Consider the following 25,305-nt stretch of genomic DNA (forward strand, 5'->3'; position numbering starts at 1 on the left):
TCTGCTGGCTGCTGTGCAAAGTGATGAAACAAATCTGTTACATCTCATCCCTGTCTTAGACTCCTTAGGTGTTGGAGCCTCTGTTTTATCTACCCCTAACCCTCGTCGGACAGATAAAAGGCTTGTGTACACTATAAACTGTGACAGACCTCAGAGCACAGAAATGGGGCAAAGTCTTGCATATCCACCTGTTGTGTTTACATCAGCGCTGCTGACATTTCCGCTGACTGCAGGGGCATTTGAGGTGTGAACTTTTGTTTATGTTAACAGCTTGTATCTGGCTGACATCGTGATAAAGCCACATTTTTGTACTGACAGGGATCCAGGGTTTTTCTTTTTGAGTTTTACACTGGTATATGATGTATACAACGCTGGCTGTCCAACTCAGTTTTTATCAGAGGGTCTTTGATTTCATGGTAGAAATACTCTGCTATGGCTTTGACTGCTCATTATAGTAATGGCATGTCTTGCAATCTACAATAAAGTACATTATTAATCTGTTAAAGTTAAAAACTTGCTTTCAGTGTGTTAGCATTTTGGTTTGCTAACTCCAGCTAAATGTCTGGCTCTTTAGCAGCTCAATTATTTTCTACCATCACAAACTATCAGGTATGCTGGAGAGAGAGCGATGAGTAGCAAACTTCAAAGTTCAAGGCAAGAAGATTACAACAAAACAGGAAAATGTTTGAAATTCAGAGTTATTGAGTAGCTTCATTGGTGATAACATACATTTCACCCGTGACTGATCTTATTCCAATCAGTTTCAAATTGAAGATTTTTTGGATGATAAATATGAAATTTCAAAACCTGAGGGTAGATCATCATTGAAATGAACAGAAATTGGGAGTAAATCAACTTTAGAAGCTTCACCCATTAAGAAAGGAAGAAACCAGTGCTATCGACTACAGAAGCTCCCGAGAAAAATCCCACCCTCTTCTCCCTCATATCGACCTTGGGAAATATTAAAACCTGATGTTTGATTAGACTTGTTTGTTCAACAAGCCCAAACCAATATATCGGCCTTAATGGGGATCCTGGATCAACAAATTAGAGGCAGTCAATAGCAGGTCAAATCCTTAGTGGCAAGCCAAACAATTTCACAGAGCCTTATGCTCCACCCATCAACCCCTCCTACACACAAACATACATGCACACAGACACACGCACACGCACACGCACACACACAAACATGATGCAGAAGCATCTGCCAATTGGATTCTGCATTTGGAGTGCATGTACGCACATGAAAACCACAGATTTCAACCAAAAATGCAGAAAAACCTGCCAGACACATGTGGAGCGCGCACATACCAAACAACTGGCGTTAAAACAGAGCAGAAACGCTTCCACACCATCCAGCAGACATGAACAGCTGACAAACCTTCCAGACAGCCTCACTCGGACTCTGCATTGCTCAACCATCTCTTCCACAGTTTTCATCGCAGCGGACGGCTGCTCTTTAGATTTAACCAATTTATTTCCTACCAAAACTCTTTGTTCTTATCACACAGGAGTGATTTATGTCTTTATTGTGAAAGTGCCAGATGCTGATTCGTCTTTTTAATGGGAAAAGCCTCTTCATCAGATGCCATGGCTGAGGATATTTCACTCACTGATAATAAATTTGAATATATATCTTCTGACAGTTTTGTGTTTACAAATGCTTACACAGCGTTGCAGAGCATGCACAGTGAATGCCATTGTATATCAAATCAGTAGCGCTGTCACGCCATACATTGGCAACCAGACACACGCATACGCGCACAGACATTAACAAACAGATCATCTCTGACTCGCTTTCTTTGTCGTCTCTCATACACACATTCAAACATTAATCCTATTTGTGCTGCACACGGGAAGTAAGTCAGCTGATGAAAAGAGCCAAATTACTGAATTGTCTTAAAATAAATAGCAACCACAGATGGCGCACACACACACACACACACACTGAGCAAACAAACATTTCCACAACAGTACCAGCTCTTTGCCCAGATAGGCTTGTCTGGACAATCAAGGCTTCAGGTTACAATATGAATGTGGCTCATGAGTCATTACTTCAAAAGCTGGTTCACGTTCATGTTTCTGTGACATCATCTGTCTGTTCATGTGTGTTTTTAATGTTGCAGCTTTTGGTTGCAGCGCGTGTAGGAGTTTAACGAAAGTTCCACAAGTGTGGGTTTGCTGATATGAGGAAGCATTCACAGAGAGTAAAAAAAGCAAAGCAAACCTGGACAGGCAACTGGATAGGGTTTGAGACACAGATAAAAAGACACAGTGAATTCACATATCCGTGCAAGAGCTGGTGCATGCAACCAGACATGTGTTTGGGTAGGAGTGCGAGTCAGAGCGAGAGAGAACATATTATGGAGAGAATTAGTGGAATAGACTGAGAGAGAAAGCGAGAGAAGAGAGAAATAAACTAGCTTTACATGAATCTGGTCTTGGCTACACATTAGAGGCCGCCTGAAACATCTGGGAATCAGATGTCTTCTCTTGCTGCTGGGATTCAACTGTACCAGCCAGTTGCCACAGTATCCCATTAGAACACACTACTTTAGGAGTGCATACTTGAGAGTCGCCTACAAAACCAAGGCTTGCATTATGTAAGCTTCCAGTGGAGCTGTCGCCTCCGTGTTTGAAGAGAGTTACGCTTCGTAAAATTCTGGTTTTCGAGCAGAAGAGGAATGCATTAACATCCCATTTGATCTCTTTGTACATATGCCCCCATATTTAATTCTTTTTGGGACAAGAGTGTCCTTGTTTCCTCTGTCAGATGAAGCCAAAGCCACAATGATCTGGTCTTTGACATCTCACAGCTCATTCTGCCCAAATTTCCATTCACTCTGCCCCTCTAGACTGTGGTTCTGTTGTGGTAATCAAGAAAGATTTCCATTTGTTCATATGTGACATCAGGCGTCAGACTGTTCTATCCATGCAAACCAGACACAGGACGACAGTGAGGGGCTCTTTCTGACTTATACTGTGCTGAATGACTAATAAATGAAATTTCTGATTTTGTGCTTAATCACAATTTTAAATCTATTACAAGACCCTGTCAATGTAAACATTACCTGCTTTTTCACTCAAAAACTCCACTAGTATACACACATAAGAATATTTTAAAATAGGTGTCTGCATCTTGTTATGTGTATTTAAAGCCTTGTTAATTTCACACACTTTCAGTAAGCCAAGCTGAGCTGCTCAGGTGGGGGCAAACGCCTTAATTCAAAACATCAGTGGGGCCATTTTGCCATTGACAGCAGGGTAGCACAACACGTTGGGAAGCTATTCATCAAGCGACTAAAGAGGAACAGACATTACTCAGCCTGGGCTCATGATGTGTGAAGTGTTGCACATAGTACCTGAATCACTCAAAGCCTCTAGCGACGTGCAGAACAAGCACAGTAATGGGCAGCCACCCTCGAAGAGCAAATTAGTTCCTGCTGTCTGATAGCTGCTACACTTGAGCGACAACAGGTGCTGTGCTGCACAGTCTCAAACCTGCTAACAAGCAACGCACCATTTTGTTGGCTGTTGCAATATGGAGGGCAAAGATGTGACTGCCACGATAGTTAAAGGAGGTTCTTATTATTCTTCTTTTTTTTCTCCGTTATCTTCATGATTCGATTAATGGAGTGCACAGAAACAAGGATTGGTGCACACTGTGTTTTCATGCAGACACAGTTGCTGTTTTTAGCCTCAGACAAAGTGACTCAACCCTGCAATGAGGCATTCAGTTAGAATCACTATATTGTTTTCGTGCTTCCCTCCCCTTTGCTGGGTGAGGGTGTTCTGTCCGCAGACAAAATGTTTAAATGTCACAGAACCAAGTTTTTACAAAATGGACTTAGTTTCTGTGAGATTCATGAGAACCCAACCATTTCAATAGTACTTTTTTACACATGGAGTATGGCGTGGTCTGGAGCCTCAGCTGTTTGCCTAGTTATAGCATGAGTATTGATTTACTACATTAAAACAGTTAGCAGAGGTTTATCAAAATAAACGCTAATCATCATATAGACCAGAGGCAAGTTAGGTAAAGTTAAGAGTAATAAGAGTGCTAAATCCCAGACTAACACTGATCCATATTGAGTGAAAACTGAAAAGTAATATGAACCAAAGCTGAGAGGTATGATGTATCGCTGTGTTATTGTTGAGCTGTTTACCAGCCAAATCATTTCATAGTTGTGCTATCAAATTTGGTAGCACAGTTATCTGAAATCAGCTAGTCAGAACTGATGAAGATATTACACAGAAACATCATTCCATTCCACAACATAAATTGCCTAGCAATCGGGAAATGTCAATACTGAACATGCTACTGAAAGTTCAGAGGGGCTTTATTGAGATGAACAGCTAGTAGCACTCATTCTCTGGCTGGCAGCAGTAAACAACTGCAGGAAAAGAGATTAAAAACACGGTGACATCATGAAATGAACGCTGCAGTCTATCTGCAAATTGAGTAACAAACTTAATTGGTTTCTTTCATATCTTTATACGAATCTGAGCCTCTAATTCTGTCTATACTCAGAAAAATTAAACTTAGTGCAAAAAGTCACTGGTTTGGTTTGGGCTTGGCAGATTATTTCTTGTCACAATGCTTCTTGGCAGTAGATCTTCTTCCATTGGAAAGTCAATTTATTTCTCTCTCTTCTCTTTTAAATGGTGCTATATTTGTAGGGAACGTGCATTTGTGGAATGAGCAGCAGAGCTAAGAAACGGGAGCCCAATAAAAATTAGCAAAATCTCTGCCAATGCCAAACAGCTTATTTTGCTGTTGCTACTGACTCTTGTTTTGCTACAGTGGTCAGTAGCTGTCTGCTCCAAGAATCGGCATGTAACGGGGGATGTCAGAGACGGGCTGCGAAGTGAGCGTCCCAAAAAGGCGACACCCCAAGAAGACTGTTTCCTGGCCCGGTCAGCACTTGGGTACCGAAGGCTGCCTTCTACGTTTTTGGAGTTCCACAGAATATTTGCACAAAGATATGGCCAACAGCTGTCTGACCAAACAATCAAGAACAGACTGCATGCAGCCAGTCTCCAGTCTCATAGGGCTGCCAGGAAGCCTGCCATGACTGCCCTTCACCGTGGGATCATGGGGTCAAAGTGTGGAATCTCAATGCAGAGAGATAGGGAGGTGAGATTCTGCATCCAAATTAAATAAAATCAAATCAGATTTATTTATATAGTGCCAAATTCTAACTAAGTTACATCAAGTTGCAATCCCATATCTCAGAGTCTGGGACCAAATTCATCCTCCAAGATGACAACGCTTGCCCCCACAGAGCAGTTTTTCAGAGACTACCTCCAGAATTTGGGAGTGGAGCTGCCAGCAGTCCCGTTGGACACTTGTGGGATCAGTTTGGGCGTGCTGTCCGTGCCAGAGTGACCAACACAATCACGTCGACTGATGGTTGAAGAATGGGATGGCATCCCACAGCTGTGTGTGACCAGGCTGGTGACCAGCATGAGGGGGAGCTGCCAGGCTGTTGTGGCTGTGTATGCTTCTTCCACATGCTACTGAGGCTCCTGTTTTTTAAATAAATAAATCGTTATGAATGCAGCATCCAATCCAGCAAACACCAAACAAGAGTCAACGGCAGAATAAGCTGTTTGGCATTGGCAGAGAAGATTTGACAAATTTTTCAAGGGCATGCTGCTCATTCCACAAATGCATGTTTCTTACAAATGTAGCACCACTTAAAAATGAAATAAACAGGCTAGCAGATTTATTGCCGAGAAGCATTGTTACAACCAAGAAATCATCTACCAAAAGCAAATTTCCTTACTTGTTGTGCTAAGTTTATATTCTTAAGAGTGCAGCTACACGCACACACACACACACACACACGTGCGCACAAACCAAGTAACAGCATCTCAATGACTCATCCTTTGGGAACAAATCAATGCTTCGAGTACATGCAAAGTTGATTAAAATGAATCATCTAAATGCACAAGTTATCACTTTCACTAGCACACCGGCCTGATTTTCCGTCAGCCTGTGTGGGATTCAGCTGTTTCCAACACTCACCAGCAAATCAGGTTCCTGCATGTAGCTGTTTCCATATGAAAGTTATGTAATGTGGATTTTTCTTGCCAAAGATTTTCTTTATTATTTTTCATTATAATTTTTTATTTATCTCTTTGTTAATTTTTGCTTTTGCAAGCAATTAACTTTTTCATAAAACACATTGCAACACCATGTTTAAAGGACAGTAAGATGTTTTGTTTTGTTTTTTTTCCATGGCATTAAATCTTGCACAACATACGGTCATGAGATCAACAAAGGAACCAGTTTGCTATGAAAGAACAGCACAGATTCTGTCATAAACCTCTATTTGAAAACAGGCCACTCAAAAATATTACTTAACATTCAATCTAATCATAGCACAGACATGAACAGACTTTCTATGGTAAATAAAAAAAATCTTGAGCTCGTGAAATCATACAGCCGCATTTTTTAACACCCAAAACGAGGATATCTCCTTTAAACTCCTTTCTGCTGCTGCTGCCACCGTCCCTCATGTCGCTGACAGCCAGCCAGCAGCTCATAAGAGGGACGGATGCTTCATTTCCCTGTGGATCTCTGGCTGGGATAATAGTTGGAGCTGTCGCCTGACCCCCACACTGCCCTGCATGTAAATATTTGTCATTCCCTCCGAGCTGAAGTGTACCGCTTTCCCTCCTTTGGAAAACAAACCTATTATTATGATCCCCCCCCCCCCACGCTGAGGGGAGCGTTTTGCGGCTTGTTGGGTTCGCATCCTTATGTGATGCTGTTATATAACTGTGGAAAATGGTTTGAAATTGACAGATTGGGATGGCTTTGAAGAGAATCGGGTATTTTGTTGCACATTTTTTACTCTGGAGATTGATTTGGATGAATGTGTATAAATCTCCAGAGTGGGGTTTGGAAACATTTCACAGATAAGCCATCCATAGAATAAAAGTGTTGGGAAAATGGGTGAAATATATAGGAAAATGATGCCAATTACTAACTGAGGGCTTTATCTACCTCCTCAGCTGTGCCTTTACTGGTGAACAGGCTGTTTGCGGCTGATGTGACTGACGTAGTTTGAGTCACAGTGTGATGAATCTCTAACAGGAGACACTGCCGCAGAGTGGCATTGGTCTTTAAGAGGTTTTTAGAGGGTGGGTTCAGTTATATTTTATTTGGAACATTAGGGATAAATGAATTCTCTGAAATCACTCAGAGTTGAACTAAAACTCATACCTCACCCATTTTCTGAAGTTTCACTGACGGTTTGGAAGCCATTTACCCCTCTCAGCAGAACAAGCTCAATGTTAATGATGACCACAAAGAGTAGCACTGAGCATTTATTTATTGTAGTCCACATTAACAGCTATTTATAGCTTCATCCTCTTTCTGAACTGAGGGAGATTTATTTGATGTATTTTGAGCAGGTGAGCTCAGCTGCCTTCAGATTTGACCCCTTTTTCATTTGTTCCTCCTTTCAGCCAAGAGATGATTCTCTGCATGTGCACTTTACATAAACTTACAGCTGATACAGGTTGTCTGTGGAAGTATGCATTTCTACTGCAAACACACTTTAATGCTCCTCATTGTCTAGAGAAACTAAATTCTTTTTGAATATGAAGTAAGAAGTAGAAAATTCAGATAATGAAAGACTTCCTCATTCAGATGTATTTTTCCCCTTGTGACTCCATTTTTCTTCTCACTTATTTTAACTGTATTAAAATGCCCGCACAAATGACCACATGTAAAATTTTAATTTCCTTACATATTTCTTCGTTCTCTTTTCTTTCTTCTTTTTCATTTCTTCTCTGCCTTAATCTGCTGCAGGTATTATTGAGAGCTTGCTGTGATCTTAACCAAACTCCACATTGATTTTCTTCAGTAAGCAGAGACCCACCATATGGTTTGATAGCAGAAATAATGGAGGTTGTGGTTTTTTTTAATGAATTGGTCCCATGTCTCCAACTCCGGCTCACATCTGAAAGCCAATACCCAGCTTCAAAATGTTATGTAATGTTGCCGGTTGTGGTTGATCATTGACAAACCACTGTTTTGGGTGCACACACAACTATGTAGTTTCTTTTAGGCCAATATTCCTGATGTCTCCAGTGAACTGCAGTTTCTTATAAACTGAAGGCCCAGAGATACGCAGAGAGCCAAGAGGGAATTAACAAGGCTCACTACAGATCCACAAGGTTGCTGTCGTAGCCATCAACCTGTCCTCTTTCAGGGACCTCTCTCTCGGTGCAGGACTGAATTGTCCCCTTAAGTCTGGTTGGGGAGGAGCATTTGCTTTGCGCAGCCCATTGTTGAAGCTGGGGGTATATGACCCGTTACACCAACACGTATGGACACAGGCTGTTATTGGGGGATAATTGACTTCAAGTACACATTGTTATTTTTTAAGAATGCTGTGGCGTTTCTGCATTGAGCACCACTGTCTCCAGAGGCCATCAAAATTTTATAACATGGTATTAAAAGACTTTTACTGTCGAGCATGAAGGTGTATATTTTATTTCCATTTAAATAGGCTCATATGACAAAACTGTAGATTTCAATGATTACACTCACTAGTAAAATAATGATAATGATGATGATGATAATAATAATAAGGAGAAGAAGACGAAAAACTAGAAGTATTTATTTCTCCAGTGCTTCATATAAACAATGTTAACAAAATGCTTCACACAAAATATCACAATTAAACCCAAAATTAAGAAACATCAAAGAAAACAAACCAGGGCAGCACGGCAGCAGATGATCTGACTCCACACACACCTGATCTCAAAGAAGAGCTGGTGCTGCTTTCAAGCCAGAGGGTGGTTATTCAATTTACCGCCTTCAACACTGGAGAGTACTTTATATTTTATCATCACACTGAGGTCCAAGGCAAAAAGTTATCAATTGATGAAACACATGAGATGTCATTTGCAAGTATGCAAAAATGTAGAAAAGCTTTTTAATGTTTTACAAACATGTTTTCATACGTTTTCATTTAAACTGAGAAAATGAATTGAGAGTCTTTACCTACAACAGTTTATGCTTGCAAGAAATAATGGAAAGGAGGGATGATGCAAAGGAAGGAAAAGCAGTGGCGCAGCCAATGATGTGTCATTGTCCAAACAAGCAGTTTGGCTTTATGAGTAAGCACTTGCTTCATTTTCTGCTGATTAAGCATGCTATTTCTTGTGGAGGAGGCAAAGATGATTAAGGTTTTCTAATATAAATTAGTTGGAGCTTATTCACCAGTCAGGTCAGAGAACACGACTCTCCACATCTCAGACAGTATACGTGGGATTCCTACTGAGCACTTTACAGTTTTTGTATAAATGCGGCTCTTTTTGTGCAGTAATTTGCATCTTTGATTCTCACATCAGTACAGAAGAACTGGTACCAAGGTCAATTTCCTCTCAGCAACTCAAGTCAAAAGAAAAAGATTGAAGTCACACCACAATCATCACAATCAATATAAACAAACTGAATATGTAGTGATATGCACCTAATCCAAAAGAATCTATAGAACTGGGAATCCTGACCAGACTTGTCTTGTTCTTCTTCAAGTTATAACAGAAACTCATTGAACAATAAATCGAAATATAACAGAAATATCCCAATCTCAGGAAAGCCAAATGTTTGAGGTACAGACTTGGAGCCCACACAGGCACAGGGAGGACATTTAGAGACCACGTGGAGACGATTTGAACCCAGAGCCTTCTTGCTGTGAGAGAACAGTGCTAACCACTGCGGCACGCTGCTGCCCCTTCAATGTGCGTACTTCATGTAGATAAAAAGTTTTTCTTTTGTCAACATTAAAATCAAACTTAGTTTCTTTACTTATCAACAGCTGTATGCAGAGAACAAAAGCATTACCAGTATTAACTCTCCCACTGAAGTTATCATAAGCAGCCAGCCTGCCCATCACTTTGACTCCAACCTACAATCTGCCCTGAAGACACAGTGTGTAATCAAGGCTTGAGCTCTTGTCAAGCAACAACATGCAGTTAAAAATTGACGTCCTACATTCTCTTTGTCTCAACAGGCCTGTAATCAAATCCAAGCCCAAAACCCATCGATGAACGTGACACCCTTTCATTAGAAAAATCAAGAGGCAACCTCTAAATATTACTTTCTCCCACAGCACCCGGATGCAGTCTCTCCAGGTGGACTCTGTCCAGCGCTGGATGGAGGACCTCCGCCACATGACAGAGGTGGAGTGTATGTGTGTTCTCCAAGCCAAGCCCATAGGAGTGGAGGAGGACTCCCAGCAAGGAGAGCTGATTGTGGGCTCCAGCGTCGGTGGAGGGGACCATGTGGCCAGGAACAACCTTCAGACACTCCTCCGACGAGCACTGGTGGTCAGCACTGAGCTTGGCAAGATGTTCCAGCGGCTGGAGAAAGGACGCTGGCAGAGGGTCCACAGCACTGCCGTACGGGCTAACTGCCACGTCCGCTCTCTGGTCCATGAGTACAGCGCTGCCCGAAGCACGCCACCAGAAATGCAGAAGGTGACAGTCGACTTCCGGTGTAGTTGGAATGTGAAGTCAGTGTATTAGAGAGAGTTAGGACTTCCTGATTAACCAGAATGAAGATTGCTTCATATTGTTAGCAAGCCTTCTCCAGGAAACATCTATCATCAAACTACCAAATAACAAAGGGACAAGAAGTGATCTTTACTGATTGATGGTAATTTTTCTGTCAGGGTTTTTGTGTAAAATCTTCAGATCTCAAAGATTAATAGAAAACCAAGATTCTGGCATATGATAGTATGATGTGTTCATGAATAGAAACAATGTGGTACAATGTACCATAACCTTTAAAGCATTTACCCTTCATACAGGATCTTAACATTAAAAGGGCTGATGGAGACAAAAACATCTCAATGATGCCAGCACAGGGAAGTGAAGAAATACAACTGACTCTTCTGTATAAAGAATAATGGAGGCTACTAAAGAAGCAAAAGATGGGGGCAATTCCCGACAAAATGAACAAAACATGGGGAGGTCGTTTGAGCCAACTGGATTTCCAGGAATATCTCAGCATAAAAAAAATGCACAGAAAAGAATAGAGGTCAAAAGCCATGCAGAATTCGATTCCGACTTCAACAAGTCCCTCTCCACCCTCTGCACTTCGAGTTCTCCTTTTTAGGCCTAGATGTGAAAGGATCCAGGTGCCTTCAATCGGGTTAAACTGTGGAAGAGAGTGCCCAGCAGAGTTAGAGCAAAAAAGACAACGAATAAACAACCCCCCCATAAATATGCATAACTGTGCACACATGACAACCTTTAAGAGAGGGATAAAACATTTCGCATTACGGGGAGGAAAAATAAATCTGTAAATGATCTGCTGTCAGACGTCTGCTGCCAGTTTCTCTGGCAGGTGAGACGCTGAAATGATTCATTGATATGTGGTAACACCTTTGTAACAATGGTTAGACAACTGAATACACACAGCATGCATCTAATTATACTGACAACAGTCTGTAACTCACTGAAAGTCTTCATCTTAATTTCCACTGTGTGAATGGTACGTTTAAAGAAGGGAATCTCTCTGCCATGCTCTTCTGTGTTTTCCATGTCTCAGTGTGATGCTCTGTTTCTTTGTGTTGCAGTATGAGAAATCTCTTCTGGAGAAGTGCATGGAGCTGACCAATATAACAGAGAGGTAATGTCAAAAAGCTCGTTCATGATCATTAAGAAGTGGATCAAAGCAGACCAAGGTAATAGATGTGGTGTTCAACTCACAGGTGCCTTCACACTGACGATGAATTCTTCCTTAAATCCATGAGAGAGGCCATCCATGAGATCCTCACTGATGTCAGTGATTCATTCAGCAACATGATCGACATGGCCTTAGCCAATGAGATCCGGGTATGTCCTGTAATATCGAATAGCTAAATGAGTATTAAGCTTTGTGTTTAGTTCCCTGACTGTGATGGATGGATTTATGTCAAATGAAAGTGAGTTCAGGTTGTGTGCAGCTTTTTGTTTGAGAATGGTAGGTTTAAGGGATTCACCTGTACAGCCCCACACTGGACTTTACATAGACCAGCATCTATGTGCATCTCCCAACCCCTTTAACATAGAGCACAGATTAACTGAATAGACACAACCCATTGCTCTCACTCACTCACTCACTCACTCACTCACTCACTCACTCACTCTCACTCATCCTCATCCACTTTATCTGTATCTGGGCCACAAGGATGCTGGAGCCAATCCCAGCTCTCCCTGGACAGGTCACCAGTCCATCGCAGGGCCCATTGCTCTCCTCCTCCAGTTTATAGTTTTAACACCATTTAACATTGATATTTAGAAGCTTGTGGCACATTCAGACTTGATGTATAGTGATGGCAAAAAATTTGAGTTGTACTGATCAATTTGAGTTTTAGAGAGTGGAGACATTTCGTCAGAGTGTGGCTCTATTAATCTGAGTGTCTGTGCTTGGATTTTGACCTAAACATGGAATTACACATGCATGTGTTTGTGCCAGTGAATCAACCAAGGTGCATTTTCCCAGTTGATCAACTATATACCATCCATAAATGAAAAATAAACTTGGTTCCAGCATTATGTGGGCTTCACTAATGGAGGCTTAAATAATTTTTGTATGCTCTGCATAGTTAGAGGGTAAAATGTGGGGTTGGATTTCATGCCTTAGATACGTTTCTATTTATGTGTTCAGATTGTGCATTTTTTACTATTTACAGGTAATTGTTCATTCTTCAGTCAAATATAGTTTGTGCCATATATGAGTCAAGCAGCAGTTACAGAAGATGCAAAGCTAAGGGATGAGACTGGGAGACAACTGGAAGCACAATTTGGTGGTTCCCCTGGGATCATATGAGCTCAGTCAATTCGCAAAAAAGCCTAATTATCTGAATGGTTTCACAGTGTGGCCTGAAATAAAGAAAGAATGCGGCAGATTCTCAATACAAAATTGGCCAAGTTCAACTTAGAAGCCCAGATTCAAGAGAACCGAGGGAGAAAATCTGTAATGTTGCTGCTATTCAGTGCAAAACGCATTCTGCAAAATTTATTGAAAAGCTTTTTTGAAAAACTTATACAAGCCGCATCTCAATGCATCTTGGCATTGTCAGGGGAGAGAGGGCAATTTTTGATCTGCACTTAAATGGATGCTGACGTTACACTTGAGCAGTACCTGTGGCTGGCATTTAAGATGCCTGCAGATTAAAAGAGAGTTCAATTTTTTTTTATTCTGACAAATTCTGACTTTGGTGCCATCCTGTGGTAGGATAGGATATCTAGCCCATGGAGACAGATGAATGGGCTTCAAGCTCACTCGCTCATCTTCATCCGCTTTATCCGTATCCGGGTCGCAGGGCTGCTGGAGCCAATCCCAGCACACATCGGGAGAGGGGCGGGGTCCACCCTGGACAGGTCGCCAGTCCCCTGCAAAGCACACAAGGACAGAGACATTCACACCTACGGTCAATTTAGCATCACCTGTTAACCTATACATGCATGTCTTTGGATGGGGAGAACATGCAAGCTCCACACAGAAAGGACCCAAGCCAGGAACCGAACCCACAACCTTGTTATTGTGGGGTGATAGCGCTAACCACTATACCACCGTGCTGCGGGCTTCAAGCTAGATTAGTTTATTTTTCTACAAGCACAAAAATTTATTTCAAATATGCCGTAATATCTGTAAACACTATACTGCAAATATAGTGTCGATGAATTATTAAACACGGTGAAGCATTGTAGAAGAACTTCCATGAAAGGAAGTGCTGAAAGTTTGTTCCTCGCACAGGTCCTGATCAAACAGATTGAATCATCAGACAGCGTCCACACCATTGGAAGTGCCATTAGCAACCTGCTGTCCCTCACACAGGACGGACCTCAGCTCTGCAGCATCATTGCCAAGGTACGGTGTACACACTACAAGAATATGTGCTGTCTTGGCCATTTATACAGCCTTAGTGATGCGTTTGATTAATGTGGAAACTGATTTATAGAGACGGCGAACAGGAACATTCACTGAAATGTACATTTGTGATTAATCCATCTCCGTTACATTTGAGCGTAAAAATGCCAGAGAGGTCTGAAATCCTGACGTCAAAGACAAGTCATCAGCATAATGTATTAAATCTGTAATTCAAAATTTTAGCAGACGTCCAACCAACTCTTTGACCGAGATGATTTAATTTGATATTCCATCTCCGCCCCTTACCTCTCTCTCTGGCCTCACCCCTGTTACCATCAGCTCCACCTTTTTCCAGTGTTCCTCATCCAGAACAGCAGACCTGCAGTGATCTCTTGATACAAGCTTCTAAAAGGCTATTTCAGCGCAAGATACGGCAAGACAGAAAAGACACCCTGCCTTGGTTGGCCATTAGTTAGCTGGCTGCTTTCAGGATTCTCATGATAAGAGTTTTCCTGATGTCCCCCCACACACACCTCTTTGCTCCCAGATTGTCAGGATCAATTCTGTCAGTTCTTATTAGGAGGGAGCATTGATCACAAGTGGAGGTTGCTTTACTTTTCTGTCAGCTCTGCTTTTCCTCTGTAGCTCTGCTGGCCGCAGCCTCAGAGAGGTGTCTGAGGGGAACCTGCCTGCCAAAGGCTACTAATGAAAAACCCAATGCAGAACATTGTCCACCTGTCATCTCAGTTTATTAGCCTCCACGTGTCTGTCAGATTATCACATGCACACCTTTTACAGCCACACATATTGTCCGGCTCATATCCAAGCTATTCACTCATTATTATTTTCCACAACCAGCTCACTTAAATCATGCGTTTGTTTGGAATATGAGCAATTAGCTCTCTCAATGCTTGGGTGGGGATCTGATATTTCTGCCTCCCTCTGTCTCTCTACCAGTGTTGCTGTTGACAGCCAGGGTTTAATGAGTGGTGTTCTGTGTATGGAAAGGAGAGGGGGTGTAGGTTAAATATGTAGTATCGAAACGGACAGCAGAATGAATAGAGATGCAGCTCTGTGGATACATAGAGCCTAATGTTAAATAGATTTTATTATTTTACTGTGTAGCTCACTGTGCTGGAAACCCCAGATGGGTGGAGTTTAAAAATATTAAAATACATCATGGGCAGTTTAAGGCAGTGGCAGCTCCTGAATAAAAATAAGATTGTTTTCATAATCACGTCTTTCATTATGATTTACATCCCTCCAGCTCGATGACACTGTCAGCTCCCTTTGTTTATGTTGCCTGTTACCAATGTGCATGGCCAGGTTGTTGTTAGGTCAAAAACCTCTCTACATTAAATTTATTTGGATGTAGGATTTTATTCAATGAATGAATCAGAATTAGAAAAAAAATATTTTGGGGCATTTGCAGGCAACAGAAACAACCAGTGAAGACAACTTTGATGTTGTTTTTTACAGTTATGATACAACATTACATGAAGGAAAGAATGCGTGTCCCATGTTTACTCTCATTTTGGCTCTGTTTGGGTCTCGAAATGCTTATCTTTGTCTATCTGCTGTTTGTTGCCAAACAAGAAACGTACAGTAGGTTAATAAACGTTGATCTTTTTAATCAAAGAGCTGTTTGCTGCTGGAGAAAATTTGAAAGCTGACATTCATTCATTTTCTACTGCTTATCCAATTCCGGGTCACGCTGGAGCCAATCCCAGCTCACTCTGGGTGAGGGCAGGGTACACCCTGGACAGGTCACCAGTCCATCACAGGGCCAACACACAGAGATTAACAGAGACAAACAACCTCTCACACTCACACCTACAGACAGTTTAGAACAACATGATGTGTCTGGACTGTGGGAAGAGACCGATGCAGGTACAGGGAGAACATGCAAACCCCACACAGAAAGGCGCCAGGCTGGGAACCCAACCAACAACCACTCTGCCACCAAAACGAGACAATGAGCTGAAAGACGCTCAGTGAGCTAATTAAAGTTGATTAGCATGATAATTATAAGTGAGACAAGTAATAATTTGATAATGCTGTAAAAAAAAATGTTGCTTTAGATAACCTGTGGAAGAAATTAGATCTATAGCCCATTATAGGAAGTGAATTAGAGAATCATTTTTTTCAAAACATGCATTAACTTGTGGCGGAGTAATTTAATTTCTTTGAATATCGACATCAAATGAAATGAATGTACTTATGTCAGGAGTAGCAAGTAAAGCAAGAGTGATCTTGGAAAGATTCCAAAAAGAAGATGTATCATCTTTCATCTCTTATTATAGCAAGTTGTGATATAAAAACATGCTTTACCCTGATGTGTTGTTTATACTGTTACAAAATGAAGTATCTTTTCAAAATTGACAGCTTGTCAGACTTGTAACTTATGACCAAAGACTGATGTCTTGGTCTACCAACTCATATGTTTTGAGCTGACAGTGTTTTATACTGAGCCAGGTGCCACATCCTAAATCAAACAGCAGCTGGAGCATTATGGAGCTTCAAGAGGTACGAGCATGCCTCATTGTTTACGTTGTCATGACAGATACTGAGCTGAATGTGTCCATTTTGGCACTTGCTCTTGTGACACTACCAGCCTTAGACTGTAGGGTGAGGGAGAGTAAGTCAGGCCTGTGAGTGTTAAGAAGCAATCAAAACTATGTTCAATGTCGATGCTCTTTACATAACCAGGTAAAACTCATTTTGATCAAAATCTCTTTATGAAGAGTTACAATGCATCCAATAAAATACAATTCACACACTACACTCAAAATCCAGGACAAATGCAACAGAAAATCAGGGATAAAAATACAAAATAAAAACTTTACAGGTAGTGGCGGTGACCAGGAGAACTGTCTTTTATCTTGAATTCCGTTGAAGTAATGAGCTCAGATGACTATGAAGTTCTTTAGTTCCCAATGTGGGTAGTGAGAGAAAAGAAATTCACAGTGAAACACTAGAAAAAGAATGAACTGTGTTTCTGGGACAAACATAGTTCAGCTTCAGATAATCTCTCCCACCTATCTTTTGTTGAACACAGAGGGTTTTTTTTCTTCATTCACTTAGCAACAGCATTTTTAACGTTTTGTTTGCAAATCAGGTGTTCTGCAACCACTTACAAATCCAGAAGCTGCGTGTGTGAGCAAGTACAACACATCGGAGCACAGACTCCAATTCAGAAAATCATAAGATGGAAAGAAATTACACGCCGCGTAGGCCTTCACATGCAAACACCCGGACGGAGAAGCATTTTTAGACGAGCAGTCAAGTGTTAGTGCTGAAAATACCAAAATGCATGAGTGTGGGAACAAATGTGTTTTGTGAGCTTCATTTAAGAGATGAGCATGAAGTCAGTGGAAACAATAGAACTGCAAGTTGTTTGGGGAAAAGGAAAGAACTGAGTGACAAGCCCAACAATCCATGAAAAGGAAAATCAGGAGAAAATTTGTACTGATGAAACTAACAGAGAGGCACTTCCATCAGAAACTCTCTGAGTAGAATTGTACGGTAGTCAGATTGTGGCGTTAAAAAGGTCTTAAAAAAGGGTCTCAATTATTGATTGTTTATTTCATGTGCAAATGACCAGAAAGAGTGATCATGATTGATTTTGTAGCAAGTTGACCAGTAAGCAGCACAGGAACCAGCACAGTCTGATGTACCTGTCATATTCAGATGGGTAAGATACAATAAAAGATAACCTTATTCATCCCAAAGGTAATACTTTGCAGAAAGAGTATGACATAAAAATATTAAAACTGTAAAGACAGGTTGTCAGTATTAGGGACATAAAAACTATATAGCATTTTTGTAATGTATGTATTATGTGTAGTAAATTTGTATAGTCATGTTTCTTCTGGCCCAGTACACGTGTAGTCACACAGCCCAAGTCTGGCCTACACACAGCATCATGGTGAGGTGCTTCCTCTAGATCTGGATCACTGCTGCTACACAGAAAATCTTCTGGCTGTCTGCCGACACTGGTTCATGCCATAATCCACCCTGATGGAAGCATCTGGGCCAGACACAGCCACAAAACCTCACTGTAAAGTGGACCTGAAGTTTCATTTTGCTATCTGGGAAAATCACTTAGTCATAACTTGTGTTGTGGGATTTTTATATATAGCTTTATTTCATTTCATTTTCAATTGTTTATTCATCAGAGTCACGAGGGGTGCTGGAGCCAATCCCAGCTGGCATTTTAGGCAAGGTCGACCCAGGACAGGTCGCCAGTCTAACCCTAACCCTAACCCTTGTCACCCCAGTGCCGAAGCTATTCATTCATTCACTCTGCCATCATCTGTGTCCTGGTCACGGGGGGTGTTGGAGCCAATCCCAACTTACACTGGGTGAGGGCAGGGTAGACCGGGGACTGGTCACCAGTACATCATAGGGCCAACCGACGGAGACGAGCAACCACTCACACTCAGACCTACAGACAATTTAGATTCACCAATTAACCCAAACATGATGTCTTTGGACGGAGGAAACCCACACAGCCACAGGGAGAACGTGTAAAGGACCCAGGCCAGAAACAAACCCACAACCTTTTTGTTGTGGGGCAGTGTTAACCTCTATGCTGCCATGCTGCCCCATCCAGAAGTTATTATTTTTAAAACTGCATTAGACCCAATTAGAAATTCTCCACAGATGAGCTCTTAGTATTGCGCTAAAGCAACAATTGTGTCAAAGAAAAACATCAGGTTCAACAGCCTTTTCATCAGAGCTTTAATCCACCTGTGAGGCAATTCAGAGATTCAGAAGTTTATTGAAACCTGTCTGATAGTGATGGTAGTTCTTCCAGGTATGGTGGACCAATACTCTGTAGGCAGAGAACAGGGAAGAGCAGTCAGGCTAAAGGGTAGGATGATTAGCCACTCCAAGCCCCAGCAGCATGGCCTTCACAGCAAATGAGAAATACCAGCCCAGTATAATGGCCTTATTAGGATAATGATGGTAGTTACCGGCTTGTCCATCTGCACAGTCAATAGAATCCAATACCTGCAAGACCACTGCTATAGTGTAGAAATGGAGCCAATACAGAAGCTATTTCTGTTTGTTTACACCAGCGCAATCCAACAGAAAATACTGCTGTTATGACTAGGAAATCATCTTTATTTTTACTCAGTGTTTTTCATTCATGAAATATGTATATTTTGGCAGTTTTTGTCTGACATGATGAATTGTGGGATATTTGAAAGACTTTGTGGTCGGCAGGCCCACTGAGCGAAGCTGACTAAATCCATCGGTCAGCTTGGGTCTACTGGACTTCATTAACCCAGCATGCTGCTGTTGGCTTGGATCAGCAGGGCCTGATGGCTATAACAGCACAGTCTGAGCGAGGAGGACTTTGATACATAATTTTGCACAATAACATGTGCGTGAAGATGAGCTGATTATGAAGTGTGGTGTGTGTTTTGGTGGTATGAACCCTGGTGTCAGGCCAATGAATGAGAGTTCAGTGAGTGTTGTTGTGCTGATCCAACCAGCTTTTTGTCCTCTTATAACCTTTCCTTACTTAACTTACTGTTATGTGTTGCCACTGGGCCCTTTTCACAGAAAAGGTATTCCAAACTTAATTTGTTCCTGAGCATTCTGTTAAAACCGCATTAGATCACTGATTTGCATTAATATAAACATGATACAATTGTTGGAACCAGTCTAAGTTAAGCAAAATTAAGAATAATGGTCCAAAAAACCAAAAGCAAAAATATAATGTCCTCTAATAAGAATGCAGGGTCTTAAAGAGGAGAAAACAAATAATCCATGCATATGCTATATGACTTATCACTCGATACACACTCCCAGGTGGCCCACCTGGGAGTGTGTATCGAGTGAGGATGACAGATGCCAAATTGTCCTGGACAGTGCTGACATATGGAGACAAACAACCAATTATATTAACACCTACTGGGGGTGGAAGCTGGAGCAGGCGCGGGGACAACATGCAAATTCCAAACAGAAATGCAGATTTTGAAACCAGAAACTGCTGTAAGTTAACAGTGCTAACCATCTGAATGTTTGTTAGATCAGCATTGAACCATTCCTCCAGTGCAAATGCGTTAATAGTCTCAAGGAAAAACTCATCTCACGCAATGCCCAACCAAGAATTCGCCAGCCGACCTATTTAAATACACATAATCACGATGTTTGATCTATATTTATGTGTGGTCCCTAACTTGTGTCCCTTAAGAGTAAATCTTACATGCCTCTTTTCCATAGGAAGGAGCTGTGGTGGCACTGTTTAAGATCTGCAGGCAAGACCGATTCAAAGACCTCTACGCTCACGCTCTGAGAACAGTGGCCTCCATCTGCTGTGTGGAGGAGGGCATAAACCAACTGGACAAGGTGCATCTCTTTCATTCTCTCTCACACGCATGTACACAAATACAGGTGGATGAACTGATGGTTTGAGTTTGAAAATTATGGAAACAATTAGATTTTTCCAGTCGTGAGATCTGAACCAAGTTGAACAACTATGGGAAAGAATGTGTTTTGTAGGAAGCGATCAGAGACTTTATATAGAGTAAATGCCAAGAACCACTGAAGCTATTCTGGTTGCTTACGGCCGTCCTACATTGGACTAAAAAACTTTATTTTTGTTTTATCTTTAATTTGTCACCTGTGACTGACCCTAAAATCATCCACGTCCCCTGATCTGAACGAATCACCCTCAAACAAACCTCCAAAGGTCTGTCTCAATGTTTCAACCCGTTTAAGACCTAAAACCTAAAATTGATCATCACAGAGATGAGTGAAGGTTCACCAAAACCTACAGCTCTAAGATTGGGGGTGCTAAGCATGATAATAAGTATGATTAGTGGCCACTTTTTCAATGATTTATTGTCCTTAAATGAACAATAGTTGGCCTTGAAGGCAAATATTCTTGTGTAATATATGGCCACATGTAAAAATTCAATTAAAGTGGGGGAAGAAAATGGTGCATGAACACTATTCCAGATTCAGGCAATAGAAAAATGGGTATGTGGATGTGCATGAGACGCACAAAGAGGGAGGGAGGACATTAATCAAAACTAAGTAAGTACAGTACTTCCAGTAAAATAGCTTGGCTACCTCCAGTCCAGACAGATTATGTTTACACTGATCAGCTGAAAGTTGTAGCTCAGACAGGAGCTTGCTCCTCCTTCCAGCAGCACAGTATATTCTGTTGAGTCCACATCCAGCCGTCTCCTTCCTGCCATGTTATGACTGGGAGGCTGTAGTTTGTTTTCACAGATGAACGTCAGCCAACAAAGGCAGCAGGAGGAGGCTCAGCCGTGCAGACACACTCCGTGATCATGAAACTGAAAGATCAACATTTGAATGAAAGATTTAGGGAGAAAAAATTAAATCATATATTTTCTTCTTTACACATAATCCAAAATATCTATACATTGGTTTTACTTTACAGTTCCCAATAAAGCTGACTTCTCAGTGCAACTGAATAGTATTTACTATAATCAAGGACATGATTCCTTAAAACCTAATTCTTTTTTTAAGCCAGTTTTACTTTTTCCATCCACAAGCATGTGAGGGGCTGCAAGGGTCTGTATGAAAAATTTTGTCTTTGGAAGGTGGACAAGAGACTCTGTGTATGAGCTGGAATGCATTAGTCATAACTCACTATCATATCTTTTCTTCTTCTAAAGTAAGCACACTAACCAGCTGGCCCTGTCAGATTTTCCCCATAGCAACTCCCTGCAGCCTCCAATCTGCCCTGAAAACACATAAAATGACCTGCTTTATTATAAAGCCAATGATGACTAATGTGTAGCTATTCCTTTTGCGTTGATCTCACTGTTTTGGCCTGTTTGAGGCTTTTTGAGACCAGGTGGTTAGTCCAGGTGAGCTGGCCTGTATTGGTTTGATTGGTTTGAGTATAGGACTGTTCAGGTGAGTTTGGTTGCTGACTCTGCTAGTGTAGCTTGTCCTCCACCTCCTGCAGCCTCTATACTTTCCTGCCCCCACCTGAACCAGGTCTGTATCCCCACCCTGCTTTCACTGGTGCAGTTGGTGAGAGGTCAGAGTAGTTGATGGTAGTGCTGTGTGAGATAGTTGTCTTTGTGTGAGGAGCAGTGATGTCTGGCATTAGGGGGGTGACTCTGGGACAGCAGTGATCACTGTTGACCCTCCTGGAGTTGTCGTGGGCCGAACTACATGAAACACCAATGAAAGGAGGTTCCCACCTGATGACCCCAAAGACTTGACAGCTATCACTGCTCACTGGCAGTTAGATATTATCTTCAGGGCACATAAGGCAGGGTGAAGGTTTGTTGTTAGGGGTCGCACTAGTTTCTTGTGTTTACTTTAGATGCACTGAGCATGTGCATGGAAGTTGATCACATGCACTCCTACATGTCCACCTCTAGTGCAAATGAGGCAGCAATGCAGAGGACACATATACTGCAGGTGATTTTACTAGCTGCTTTCAAAGACAGCTAAAAGTCTACTTGCATTTAAGACTATGGGAAATTGCTCTACTTCACATTTAATTTATTAACTCAGTAAACATTTTAACGTTTACCTAATGAGTTTGTTGTCCCAGATTACAATACCTCTCTATTACAACATGATGTCCACTTTTTAAATGATGGCCCCACTGTGAGAACCATAGACCACGAAGCAGGAGAGGCATTAAGTCATGGCTCAAGGCAAAGGCAACCTGCAATGAACACTGAAATCAAATTAAAAAGTAATTTTATTTATATAGTGGCAAATCTTTCCAAAGTTACTTAAAAGCACTTTCATACAGAACAGGCCTAGACCCAGCTAAACACAACAACCAGGATACAGTTCCTCCTTCTTCTTCTTAAATGTAGTTTCCTGCGGTAAAAAAAAAACAAAAAAACTTCAACTTAAAATCAGCGTGTGACATCACCACTGGCGGATCCCATTGTAATATCTGACAGATATTACCAAACTCCACAGCACTACCATTCTTCTTTATGGCTTGAAATTAATAATTAATGCCACATATCACTCCTTTATATTGTTTTGAGGCAGTGATTAACTCGCACAGGCTCCATGGATGTATTACTTGACTACTACTTTGGAGAAAGTTTTGACTACAGTAGTAGTGATTTCTATTTTTTATGTAATTTTCATGAATAGGTTCACCAAGTTCAGCTGCCTCAGAGCTGGTGAACTGCCATTAAACTCTAGCTGTATCATTTTGGAGAGGAGGCAGTAAGGAAATAAGCATCAGACTGTGTAAGGTTAAGTATGTGTTTTTTTCTGATGCCAGAATTATACAGCACTTACACAAAAGGATGAGTCATGATTTACAGTGAGACTCTGTGGCAAATGAGATTATTATACGGGACCTTCCAACCACTGAGCTGACAGGTCAAACATTTAGACCTGAATGCCATCTCAGTGTTGGCGTATGTGTGCAAAGAAAAAGAGAAGGTGAAACGGGGAGAGGGAAACTAATGATGCAGGCTTCCTTCTTTGTCCTTGTTTTCTCCCTATCGAGAAACCAAAATAAACAACAGAGGAACCTGTGTCAAGCGAGCGTTTACAGGAAAACAAATATAGTCTGATTGCTGGCGAATAATGATGCCACAATGGTGTCTGTGTTCACAAATAGAGCAGCTGGGAGAGCAGGAATCATCCAAATGTGAAAACTTTTTTTTAACGGGGAACCAAAGTCCGCCCCAGATTGGCATCCTCATCCCAAGGGAGAGGCTGTCAAGCAAGTCTACGCCACCAACCGCTCACCGGCAACCGCTCAGGCTTGAGAAACACACCTGTCACTGTTGAAGGGTGATTGAGAAAAGGGGCTGGTAAGCACCACCACTGCTCATTGGTGAATATACAGTACGCTTCTTGGTTTTACCAACATGAGCACTGCGTGATTTAAACATTGGGAATAGGAAAAGTGTTGATTGTGAGAGAGTCGCACAAAGAAAGGTGCAATAAATTTTAAAAAGCTGCACTGTAATATTGTATAAGACTGGCAGTTTTAAACATTCATATGCTAATAAGAAAAACTTCACCAGGCTACACTGAAAAATATTTATTTCAGCAAACAGGTCTACTATACACAACAAAACAAAGAAGTGTGCCACACGGTCTATGTGTTGGATAACGTTGCATCCTTTCTGCACACAATAGAAGTGTGGTTTGTCATTTACTCAAGAGGGAGGCACGGCATGATAATCTAGATTCATAATTAAAATATTTTTCTGAAGTGTGTACGTGTTGACGCTGCATGTCGTGTGCAAATCTGTCACCCATATTTACTCCATATTTTAGTCTTGCAGACCTTTTAAGCAAGCGTGTTCAAAACCAGTTTTATGTGTGTGTTATCTGTTAAATAGTGTGTTTTTCTCTCTACAGCACCAACCATACGCATGGTTTAGTCTCAAACCCCTCAGTCCTTGTTAGTTTAAACATATCCTGATCAACTTTTTTTTCCCAACACTAAATCTGCTTTATATGGACTAGATTAACAAGAAGATATCAGCACTGACAGCTACGGAGACACACACTAAACTTGTTTCCCCCAATCACTAGGAAAAGTTTGGAAAATGACAGTGGTATGTAGTTATTTAATGTTGGAGTGGGGTTAATCCGTTAAGTGGAACGTTCTGTCTTTGGGATGAACAGGTGGGGACAGGAAATGAATGGGGAGGGGGGCGAGAGTGGATGCTGCTGCACGCGTCCACAGACACAAAAACAGGGAAACGCACTGCAAAGCTTGGCAAGCAGGCGCTGACAGGTGAGGCGGGCTGATAGTTGACGCTTTGCCTCACTCTGGATGCTCCAATCAAAACTACTGTTCTCAGAAGAGTTGGCTGATGGTGACTGAACGCTGATTTGGTGTGGAGAACAATGCTTAGACTGTATTTGTGGAGTGTATGCTGAGTGTCATGTTGTTTTGTTTGAATAAACTGTACAACATTGCCCCCAGCTGGGAACGATCTTTACTACACCTTGAGGCCATTGTCAGGACTTCCAAGCTCTACTTAGTCAGAAACAGAGAAATATCAAAGACGGTCAAGCATTACCTCATGGCCCTGTAAAAAGGTGAAACTGACTCATGCGTCTTGCATTTCATACAAATAAATCTGCAAACCAGCACAGTAGATATCGACAACATATTATGTCATTCACATTATCGGAAAAAGCATCCCAGTAGCAAATATCAAAGAAATAGATTTTGGCATCAATTTTCCAATCTACCATTATTTCTTTTTTAAATATGTTGCTCATTATTGAATGTCCAAAAAGTTAATTATTCTAATTAATGGTGCCATAGAATAATTCCATTTTGCTATTCATTCTCAGCATGTACATTACAGTAAAACTGGTTCTAGTCTGCTTGGCATGACTTCACCTGAGTCATATTCTCATTCTTATTTCTAGATTGACTCTCAACCATCCTGGCAGCCACTGCTTCC

The 25,305-nt window shown here is 41.4% G+C and overlaps 1 protein-coding gene across 1 annotated transcript in view; it reads left to right on the forward strand.

Annotated features, from left to right (window-relative positions):
- insc (INSC spindle orientation adaptor protein) overlaps positions 1 to 25,305 on the forward strand; it is a 56,256-nt gene that overhangs the window by 23,280 nt on the left and 7,671 nt on the right. The window contains exons 3-7 of the mRNA XM_029522738.1: positions 10,137 to 10,503; positions 11,607 to 11,659; positions 11,742 to 11,865; positions 13,772 to 13,885; positions 20,123 to 20,248. Coding sequence (XP_029378598.1) covers positions 10,137 to 10,503; positions 11,607 to 11,659; positions 11,742 to 11,865; positions 13,772 to 13,885; positions 20,123 to 20,248 — 784 coding nt within the window. The remainder of the gene's footprint in view (positions 1 to 10,136; positions 10,504 to 11,606; positions 11,660 to 11,741; positions 11,866 to 13,771; positions 13,886 to 20,122; positions 20,249 to 25,305) is intronic.

The sequence above is a fragment of the Echeneis naucrates genome, chromosome 16 (assembly GCF_900963305.1).
Source record: "Echeneis naucrates chromosome 16, fEcheNa1.1, whole genome shotgun sequence".
In the NCBI taxonomy this organism is placed as follows: domain Eukaryota; kingdom Metazoa; phylum Chordata; class Actinopteri; order Carangiformes; family Echeneidae; genus Echeneis; species Echeneis naucrates.